This window comes from Eulemur rufifrons, chromosome 8 (genome assembly GCF_041146395.1).
Source record: "Eulemur rufifrons isolate Redbay chromosome 8, OSU_ERuf_1, whole genome shotgun sequence".
Lineage (NCBI taxonomy): Eukaryota > Metazoa > Chordata > Mammalia > Primates > Lemuridae > Eulemur > Eulemur rufifrons.
Window position 1 is genome coordinate 24,967,565 of NC_090990.1, and position 11,125 is coordinate 24,978,689.

Genomic DNA, 11,125 nt, shown 5'->3' on the forward strand with positions numbered 1-11,125 from the left:
TTCTCTAAACATGCCTCTTGTCAATGAATCAGTCCACTTGCCCATTTCCTTTGCTTCTACTCCTAGGATAGGAATTGCTGGGGGGAAAAATGGTTTGTTTAATAATGAACCACATTATAAATTCATGATAGCAAATCTCAGCCACACCTTGGATACTGTAATTTTTTCATTTATCTTATTCCCCATAGCATCCATTCCAAACCTTTATACTCTTCTCAACTCCCCTACCCTATCGATGATGCCTTCATTGCCAACAAAGTCCTACCATATATTTCCCCAAGAAAACAAGATTTAGAAGGCATGAATTTTCTCAGCTGCCTCTCCTTTACTTTCAAACTTAGTTAAATTTTGTGTTTTCTTATCTCCATCATATCTTACTTAGGCGGATCTCTCCACCTATGCTTTCTTTTCTCCCACCTATCTTATTTTATTTTATTCTTTTGAGAAAGAGTCTCACTCTGTCGCCCGGGTTAGAGTGCAGTAACGTCATCACAACTCACTCACTGCAACCTCAAACTCCTGGGCTAAGGTGATCCTCCCGCCTCAGCCTCCCGGAGTGCTAAGATTACAAGTGTAATCTTCATATATCTACCACACAGTAGGGGGGAAAAAAAAGTTTACAGGTGTGAGCCCTCATGCTTTCCATCCTAGTCCTTTCTACCTTCTCTAGAGCTTCACTTCATTAATTACCCATTATTTCTCAAATTCAGTCTTTCTCATTCTGTTGCCTCCTTTTCACCCTCCAAAGTTGCTTAAATCTTCTTTGGTCTTTTTTCCTTTTCTTTCTTTCTTTCTTTTTCTTTTCTTTCTTTCTTTTTTTTTGTCTTTCTTTTTTTTTTTGAGACAGAGTATCGCTTTGTTGCCCTGGCTAGAGTGAGTGCCATGGCATCAGCCTAGCTCACAGCAACCTCAAACTCTTGGGCTTAAGCGATCCTCCTGTCTCAAACTCCCGAGTAGCTGGGACTACAAGCATGCGCCACCATGCTCGGCTAATTTTTTCTATATATATTTTAGTTGGCCAGATAATTTCTTTCTATTTTTAGTAGAGATGGGGTCTCGCTCTTGCTCAGGCTGGGCTGGAACTCCTGACCTTGAGCGATCCACCTGCCTCGGCCTCCCAGAGTGCTAGGATTACAGGCGTGAGCCACCGCGCCTGGCCTTCTTTGGTCCCCTTTAATAAAGTTCGTTTCACTCTGCTTCACTCCTAGTCTACCTGCTCTCTTATCTTTTCTTCCTTTCATGACAAACTTTTAGGAAAACCATCACCTGACTTTCCATCTGTACCTTCTCACATCATACTTCAATTTTCTGTAGGCTGACTTCACTTTCAGCGCCTCCACTGAAGTTGTTCTCTCAAAGACTTGCTCATTTCGAATCCAGAGATACCTTGTCAGATTCCCACACTGACCTGATTGCAGCACTTAAGACAATCAAATGCCTTCTGTGGCCTTAGCAATATGACTTTCCAGGTTTACCACCCACCTCTATAATCAGAATTTTGACTCTTCCCTCTCCTTCTGTTTATTAAACACTGATGTTTCCTGGCATTTCATCCTTCTCCCTCCTCTCATCTCAATTTCAACTCTCTCTTTAGTATCATCCACTTTTCTTGGCTCACTTACTTATTTGTTAAAAGATTCCTAAATCCATATTTCCAGCCCCAAGGCACTCTATGCAACTCCTGATATGAGCTTCCAATTATCTACCAGAAATACATATTTACTTAGATGCTCTGTAGGCATTGTACCAGTCAAGATAGGCTAGGCTGTGCTGTGTTAACAATAACAAAAAAACTCCAAACCTTAGTGGCTTACAAAGACTTCTTTCTTGCTCACATTATACATTCATTGTGGCTCTGCTGCAGCTGTGACCCTGCTGTCCTCCCTTTGGAACCTAGGCTGACAGAGAAGCATCTATCTGGAACATCACCAGTCACTGTGGCAGAGGGGGAAAAAGATACACAACAAGCCATGTGCTGGCTCTTAAAGCTTCTGCCTAGAAGTAACACATTTCAGACCACATTTTATCAGCCAAAGCAAGTCATGTGGCCACTCCTGAGATAATTGGGTGGGGATGTATAATCCTTCCCTCGGGAGGGGCACAGGAATAGTTGGCACCAGTGATACAATCTACCACAGGCATTTCAAGCAAAACACGTCTAAACCTTCTACTTAGTGTTTTATCCCCATCCAAAACCTATTCCTCCCACAGTTTTCCTTTTATTCTAATACTTGGCATCACTGTATAGTAAGTCAGTCAAGCTGAAAACTTTGGAGTTGTCTTTAAATTCTTCTCCTCCCCTTCCTGTTCCCCCATACCCAGTTGATCAAATAGTCTCTGTGTTTTTCCCTGAACTGTCTCTCGTCTCAGTTCGTCCTCTTGCATGTTCCCACTGCTCTAAGTAGAGTTCTTCTGTATTGCAGGAGACTCCTAGCAGTCTTCCTGTCTCCACCGCTCCTTCACAAGTGCATCCTCCACCCTGCTGTGAAAACACAGATCTTATTGTGCCTCTCCACTGCTCAAAAATCTTCAAGTATTCCCCATTGCTTACAAATACTTTCCTGTGGTGGTCACTGTTTTCCCAAGGTGGCCAAGACAACATTTTTGTTTTATCTTTCACTATGACCTCATACATCTTCCATTTCCCATATCCATTGTGCATCCTTATCTCTGGAATGAGTACATCCATCCCACTCCTTTTCACCATTATTTTTATTAGGGTATAATACAGATACAGTAAAATTCACCCAAATTTTTAGGGTATAGTTTTACTTTAGTGTATGGTTTTGACAAATACATATAGTTCTGTAACCACCATCACAATATAAATGTACAATAAAAATATCCCCCTCAGTATCCATGGGGGATTGGTTCCGGGACCCCCTGCACATGCCAAAATCCAAAGGGGCTCAAGTCTCTGATATAAAATGGGATAGGCTGAGTGTGGTGGCTCTTGCCTGTAATCCCAGCCACTTGGGAGGCTGAGGCAGAAGGATCACATGAGCCTAAGAGTTCAAGGCTGCAGTGAGCTATGAAGTGCCACTGCACTCCAGCCTGGGCAACAGAGCAAGACTTCATCTTTAAAAAATAAAATATGGCTGGGTGCAGCAGCTCACAACTGTAATCCTAGCACTCTGGGAGGCTGAGGTGGGAGGATCACTTGAGGTCAGGAGTTTGAGACCAGCCTGAGCAAGAGCGAGGCCCTGTCTCTACTAAAAATAGAAAGAAATGATTTGGACAGCTAAAAATATATATAGAAAAAATCAGCTGGGCATGGGGGCTCATGCCTGTAGTCCCAGCTACTCGGGAGTCTGAGGCAGGAGGATGGCTTGAGCCCAGGAGTTTGAGGTTGCTGTGAGCTAGGCTGACGCCACGGCACTCATTCTAGCCTGGGCAACAGAGTGAGACTCTATCTCAAAAAAAAAAAAATTTTTTTTTCAATTTATTTTTTAATTGACACATAATAATTGTGCATATTTATGGGGTAATAGTGAGTTACTATGAAACAATGTATAGTGATCAAAACAGGGTAATTAGTATATCATCCTCTTTTTTTCACATACCTGCAGTTGGTTGAATCCCTGGATATGGAACCCACAGGTACTGAGGGTCAACTGTGTAATGATCCCATCACATCAAAAAATTCTCACATGCCCTTTTGTAGTCAGCCTTTCCCTCCCCCCAGCCCCTGGCAACCACTGATATGTATTCTATCCCTATAGTTTTTCCTTTACCAGAATGTCATATAAATAGAATCATATAGGCTTTGAGTCTAACTTCTTTTCCTTAGCATAATGCATTTGAAATTCATCCAAGTTATTGTGTATATCAGTAATTTGTTCCTTTTTATTGCTGAGTAGTATTTCATGATACGGATGAGCCACAGTTTGCTTATCCATTCCTGAGTTTAGAGATATTTGAAGTGTTTCCAGTTTTTATCATCCTTAGCTTTTTAACTCCTACTGATTGTCCTGTAAGGCTGTGGTCCCCAACCCCTGGGCTGCCAACCGATACCCGTCTGTGGCCTGTTAGGAACCAGGCCACATCTTCATCATGTATGTACAGCTACTCTCCATCGTGCTCACATCAATGCATAAGCTCCATCTCCTGTCAGATCAGCTGGCGACATTAGGTTCTCAGAGAGTGTGAATCCTACTATAAACTGCACATGTGAGGGATCTAGGTTGTGCGCTCCTTATGAGAATCTAATGCCTGATGATCTGAGGCGGTGATGCTAGCGCTGGGGAGTGGCTGCAAATACAGATTATCATTAGCAGAGAGGTTCGACTGCACAATAAATGTAATGTGCTTGAATCATACTGAAACCATACCCCCTGTTCCCTGGGTGCGTGGAAGAATTCTTACATGAAACTGGTCCCTGGTGCCAAAAAGGTTGGGGAACGCTACTATAAGGCATGGCTCAACTATTTTCTCCCCCCCAGCTTTTCCCAGTCCCTTCCATATGCCCTTATCTCATCATATTACACTTCACTGTATATGGTTTTCATGAAGGGAGGAAAGAAAATTTGTTAGTTCTCTCTGTGCCTCTGGCTCTCATCCGTAGCATCTGCTGCAGAGTCTAGCACATACATGGGTGTTCAAGTAATAATTGTTGAATTGAGCATGCCCAGATTCCTTTTTCCCCAGGGTACCACCACTTTAGGCTATTATCTCTAAAACCGGAGGGCTGTTTTTTTTAAGGGTCAAATAAGTTTGGGAAATGCTGTATTCTCTAGCTTTTAAAAATTATATATGACTAAGTAAAGGTTCTGAGAAGTCATACAGTAGAAAAAACGTTTTGGCCTTGGTTTAATCCAGTGTTTCTCAAATTTGTTTGACCATAAAATACCTAAACATATCCTGCAAAAGTAAGATTCCTGAAGAACAAACTTTGGGGGAAAAAAATGCTAGAACCATTATAACTCAATTACATTTCCCCTGGTCCAGCTAGGAACTCAAGTTCACATGTGATTTTGACAAAAGGAGATTTTTCTATACTCATACAGTTATTATATGCATTGATGTATGATCTTCAGCTGAAGGTAACAATAGTTAGAATGGAGTCAAATAAACTCCCATCAGATTTGTACCTGTATGCTAAACTTCTTCAAATTGAACCTTCCCATACAGCAGAGGAGGGTAACCTAATAGCAAGATTTAATTCCTTTCCTTCTAAATGCATTTCTGAAGTACCCCTTTCTGCTTTTCTAGAAGTTTGGCTATAGAGTTCTGGCTTAGAATTTTAATGGTGTAAGAGAGCATCACTTAATTGTATAGATGATTAGATTGAAATGCAAAGATATTATGCTTGGTTCAAGGTATATACTTGCAAGCCTAGGCCTAGATCAGAAACTGGTTTCTTAATTCCCATTTCGGTCCCCTTTTTCTGATAACTATTTGACAGTAACTTCTTTTATTAATAAAGTATTAGGTATATTGAACCTGGTAGACCAGTTCAAAGATTCCTTCATCTTAACTTTTACTGAAAGTTGTGGATTTTTTTTTTTTTTTTTTTTTTTACTCCAAGTAAGGAATAATCCTGATTTTCTCTCAGTAAGCTTATCCATCTTAAATGTTAATTTTTCCCCCTCTGTGAACATGCCAGTGTGTGCTATCTAAGTAGATAATATTGTAGCACGAAGTCACAGATAAAATAATTCTTTGTCTGGATTCCCCTAGAGAGACCCCTGGAGTATGTTTGTCTGAGAAAATGCTTCAGGTTGAAATGGTTTGGCTAAGGGAATGTTACAGGGAATTCAACGTTGGGAATGAAAGTGGTTTTCAAGAATTCACTTAGGATCTGTTTACCAACTTGTTACCAGTTAACACACAAAAGAAAAAATGGCCTGAGCACAGTTTGGCACTTTGATGACTAATTACTTTTTTGTTTTTTGGTAGGTGGGGAAAAGTGGCAATGTACCAGCAGGCACTACAGTGGATAGTACCATCACACATCCGTCTGAGTTTGACTTTTACCTCTGTAGTCATGCAGGAATTCAGGTAACTTGGAAGCTGGTCTAGATCTTTGACTTGATAGGGAGATATTTGCAAATTCAACAACTAGCTTGAGTAGACTTGTTATGAAACACTGTACTTAACTTTGTTAATGCTCGTGTCATAGAACTGTTGTAATCTTTTGGTCTGGGTATCTGCTTGTAGGTCTGCTAGGCAGAATACTTCTGAGTTTAAGGAGTAGGTTTCAATTCTTCTCTCCTCTCAGGTAGTCAATCCATGTCGGAAATGCATTAATCATAAAGCTCTCTCTCCAGGGAACCAGCCGTCCTTCACATTACCAGGTCTTGTGGGATGACAACTGCTTCACTGCAGATGAGCTCCAGCTCCTGACTTACCAGCTGTGTCATACCTATGTGAGGTGCACACGCTCAGTCTCTATTCCAGCCCCTGCATACTATGCCCGGCTTGTAGCATTTAGGGCAAGGTATCATCTGGTGGATAAAGATCATGACAGGCAAGTTTCTCAGGCACAATAAAATCTCTATTTTAGCAGCATGTTAAAAAAAAAAAAGAGCTACAGAAAACTTTTTAAAGGATTTAAACTTACTTTTAGGGTTTAAATTGCAAGACGCAAATAAAAATTCACGTGCCTTTGAGAGCTTATAAGGTGACTTTTGGTCTCAGAAGTGCTCAGGCTTGTTTATACTTGTATTGTGTCTCTAAAGGAGTCTAATTTGGAGCTGCCTGTGGTTTTCCCATAGAGTCAAATGTATTTCAGTTCTGCTCAGGTTCTGAGTAGCCTCAAAAGGTGGACAGCACAGCTCCCTGCCTCCAGTCAAAGCAGTCTCACCTGCTGATTCCACTCCATGCAAGGGGGAAATCCTGATCAGTTTGCTTTGCTTTCAGTACAATCTGGAAAATACACCACTGTGAACCGGAATGTGTGTGTGTGGGAGGGGGGCCAGATCATTCTCACTCCCAAATAGGGGTCTCAAAAGAAACAGAGAATCAGACAGTTTAACCTGTTACTGAGCTACTATGAAATAGCTAAACAAGCTCTCTGCATTAATTTTCTTTTCCAAATGACCATCTGTGAAGTGTAGCAGTTTCTGGGCTCTTGCCCAAGTCTGAATTCAGCTGCTAAATAGTAGACATTCCACTGCAAGTCTATTTCTGTAAGGGTTGAAAATACACTATTATGGAAAATGCCCAGCTGTGGCTTTGTACATTCCATTCTGTAATGTACTTTCTTTCATTCAACATATTTATTGAGTATTGACTGTGTGCCCAGTGCTGTGCTATAAGATGAGCAGGACGTGTTCCCTGACCATAGGGGCTTGTGTTTTAGTATAGGAGACAATACAGGCAAATATACAACTGACAACCAGCCCAAATCGGTATAAATAAAAGTGCATTGGGACATCACAGGAAAGGCCATCAGAGAAGATTTCATAGTTGGACGGGTAGAATTTCACTCTACAAAGAAAAGAATTTTCCAGGCAGAGAGAACAATGGACAAAAAGGAAAGAAAGCAAGTGACATGTTTGTACAACAGCAAGTTTTCTTTGGCTGAAACATATTAAAGGGGAACAACGGGCATGAGGCTGGAAAAGTATGTTAGAGCAAAATTGTCTTTGTTAAATGTAAAAAGCTATTCCTGGGCTAGAATAGACAGGACTCAATAGTTAGTTGGGTATAAGGGGCAAGGAAAGGATGAAGTGAAAGATGGCTAGGATATTGAGCCTAGATAATGAGAAGAATAATCACTTAAGGAGAGAAGTCAGAAGAGGGATGGAGATTTACAATTTCCCAAACCCTTTATAACATATGGTATCTTTAAGAGGTGTGTTTAGAAGTTGTTACCCCAAAACACGAAAATTCAGAGGAATTGTTACTTGTCCAAGGTTATGTAGCTAGTGAGGGGAAAGCAAAAAGAGACTGGTGGCACACTAACATTTTCTGGGTGCCTACTATGTTCCAGCACTGTGATAGGTACACAGATTCATTCATTCAATAAATTATCATTGGGACTCTATTATCTTATGTGCTAAGCACTAGGGATACAGTGGCGAGTAAGATGGGCAAGTTGCTGCTTTCATGGAGTTTATATCCCAGTGAGGAAATCAATAATTACCCAATTAATAATTTAATTTCAGTTGTGTTTAGTACCATGAAAGAAAACTATAGAATTTTGTGAAAGCATGTTCCAGGTGGCCCAGACCTGGACTTTGGAGGCAAGGAAGATTTTTATGGGGAAAATGACATTTGAGGTCTAAAAGACAAATAGAAAGTACAAATTAACCAGACATAATGGGCAGTGGAAGACCTTATATAGGTACTGTTATGGATTTGGGTCTTTACAGGCATTATTTTATCTAATTCTTGCAACAGCCCATTAAATAAATTGTATTACATTTTTCAGTTGAGCAAACTGATGTTTAGAGACATAACAAATTATTTAAGGAGCCTTGTGCCTAGTATCTTCTTGGATCCAATACTGTTTGTGCTATTTGAAACATGTGAAGTTTGAAGTGGTCTTCTGTGACACCTGGTTTTTTTGCTTTATTTTCTTTACAGTGCGGAAGGCAGTCATGTATCAGGACAGAGCAACGGCCGGGATCCTCAGGCCTTGGCTAAGGCTGTGCAGATCCACCATGATACCCAGCACACGATGTATTTTGCCTGAGAGTCTCAGAAAAAGAACTCAACCAGTTTGGCACCCCACGCAGCCTCAAAATGTTTCAAATGCCTACCGCCTCTAGATAGAGCCAAGTTGACTTCAGGTGGTCTTCTACCAGCAGCTCGGAATAGTTGCACTGAATCTATACTTTGCAGCACTGTCTGATGCATCAACAAAATTGAGCCATTTTTTTAAAGTAATAGATACTCATAGATTATCTTTTCTGATGCACTGGACTGAATTTTTACCTCAATGTGCAAAGGCTGATCGGCCTGAACTTTCTAAAGGACTTTACAAGAAAGGTTTCTATGGAATATTTTGCTAGCTGTGGTGTTCACCGCATCCCTCTAGTCTTATAAGAGAAGATTATTCCTTTTTTCTGTGTTCATTGAGTGGGGTGTATGCATAAGTGGGAGAGAAAAACCAAACAATCTACTTCAGTTCAGTGTAGCTATTTAATTGTGTGGGTCCATAGACTTTTTAATGAAAATTTCTGACTTCACCACTGTAAATGCCTTTAACAAGCGTTAATTTTTTAAAGTTTTACAGAGTTTTATGAGTTTTACTACTTTATCTTATTGATCTCTGCAGACTTGTGCTGGTGCAAGTACAGGCTACCAGGCAATTGCACTATATGTGGCTGCAGATTCAAATAGGCAGTTCTCTTATTTGGTTGACTTTTGTGAATGTGTGACATAAACAGATGTAATGCATGTCACAGTGACAGATAACACTGCCATGGTAAAAGTACTCATGTTTCCCCCTATTTGGAAAAAAAAAAAATTAGCTTTTAGTATTTTTCCAAGTTTTCAAAAGTGCCCATTTTATGCTGCTGTGTGGTTTGTTAGATCTAAATGATTTTTAAACTTTTCTCATAGAAAGTTAACTTTGGCAATAAACATTTTTTAAGGTCCCTCCTCTTCCCTCCCTGACAATGTAGTTTTCTAGATGAGATTTCAGTATGATTTTATCAGCTATTTCTTATATATCATAATCTGGCAATTTCTGAAAATGGTCAGAAAAGACATATATTTCCATGCCTTTTTAAAGAATTATTTTTACCTATTTTATATTCACAATTGGTGTCCTGTCACTTTGTTTTAAAATAAGCTAGAACCAGGATGCTTCCTTACTGGAAAGGCTTTGCCAGTCCTTAAGGTACATTGAGTGATGCTGCAACTTGCAAAAACTTACCAGCATTCAAAAACTTTTTCCCCTGGGAATCAAGGTTACTCACACAACTACTTGTGGTGCAAATTTTTGCTTCTCTTTCAACCTAAAAAGTACTTGGTGGGTTTTCCTTCCTTTTATTAAACTAAAACTTGTAGAAAAGGTTGATTTTTCTTAGCAGATTCTGGATTCCACTCACAGGGAGATGGGATTCCTTTCTTGTCCAAACAAAGGGAGTTGATCTAAAGTAAGCATCAGTTAAAAATGTAGGAGAAAATGTATTCTGTACGTAGTGTAGATAGATAATACTTTGTGAATGGACAACAGTTACATAGAGTCTTGGTAGTTCCAGACAGTGTTTCCCAGCCCAAATTTCACTGACTCTATCCTCTGTTCTCTATCCTGCACCTCAGAAGTGAGAGGTGGAAAAGGGAATAAAAGGCCTAGAGCCATGCTTCATATGGCTGATGAAGGTGCTGGGGAAAGAGACAGACTCAATGTGGGGAAAAACAATTTTGCCGCCTCTGTCTGGAAACTGTTGGTGGGGAAACACTGGATCTGATGGTGAAGGGCGTTTGCTTGAACTCATTAGCCGGTCCAAATCTCATAAACTAGCCTTCTCAGAATCCCAGCAATATAAAGCACTGTTTTTCTTCAGTCGTTTAAATGAATTTGTAAATACATTGAAGTTTACATTTCCACGTGCTGTTGATCAGCGGCGCCACCAGTGTTTGCTGAGACTGGTCTCCGAGAGAGTTTTATAATGTCTGTTGAGTCCTATAGCTCATCCAGATGAATGCAGACATCCTTAATCTCTGCAGACAGTAGGATGAAAGTGAGTTCTGTGACTGAAGCACAACATAGGCGGAAGTGAAGACATGGCAGATGTTAATTTCATAAGATTTTCCTTTTTTTGCAAATACCTCACTTGGATAATACAAATCAGGACATGTTGGTGAGGGGCTGGCTTGCTGCTTTTATTCACACTTGTTCAGGGAGAGCACAGAAAATACCCTTCAGCATGGCCGCTCTGGACCCAAGAGAAGGAAAAATGGAAGCTTTTTTAGGAGAAGGAGGACTCACTGGAGTCCAAGATGTGAAGAACTCTTGGTGGCTGGCTGGCTGGCCAGCGGGCCCCACACCTGCACTTGAGTGCCTCGGGCTTGCTTGTTATCGCACAGAAGAAGCGTCACTTTTCACCATCTCCTGGCTTGTATGGAGCAGGGAGCAAGGCAGAGTGCCGGAAGCCTTGATTCGCTTGCCTGCAGTTGGGCTCTATGCTTGACCTTGAACTATACCATTTGTAAGACCTCAGTCAGC

The 11,125-nt window shown here is 40.7% G+C and overlaps 1 protein-coding gene across 2 annotated transcripts in view; it reads left to right on the plus strand.

The window, feature by feature from the left end:
- The window catches only part of LOC138390577 (protein argonaute-4), a 34,488-nt gene extending 25,528 nt beyond the window's left edge, over window positions 1-8,960 (plus strand). For both annotated transcript variants that reach the window (XM_069479754.1, XM_069479755.1), the window contains 3 exons: window positions 5,899-6,000; window positions 6,270-6,469; window positions 8,533-8,960. In XM_069479754.1, the coding sequence (XP_069335855.1) occupies window positions 5,899-6,000; window positions 6,270-6,469; window positions 8,533-8,641 (411 nt within the window). In that variant the 3' untranslated portion in view covers window positions 8,642-8,960. The remainder of the gene's footprint in view (window positions 1-5,898; window positions 6,001-6,269; window positions 6,470-8,532) is intronic.
- Window positions 8,961-11,125: the final 2,165 nt, after the last annotated feature.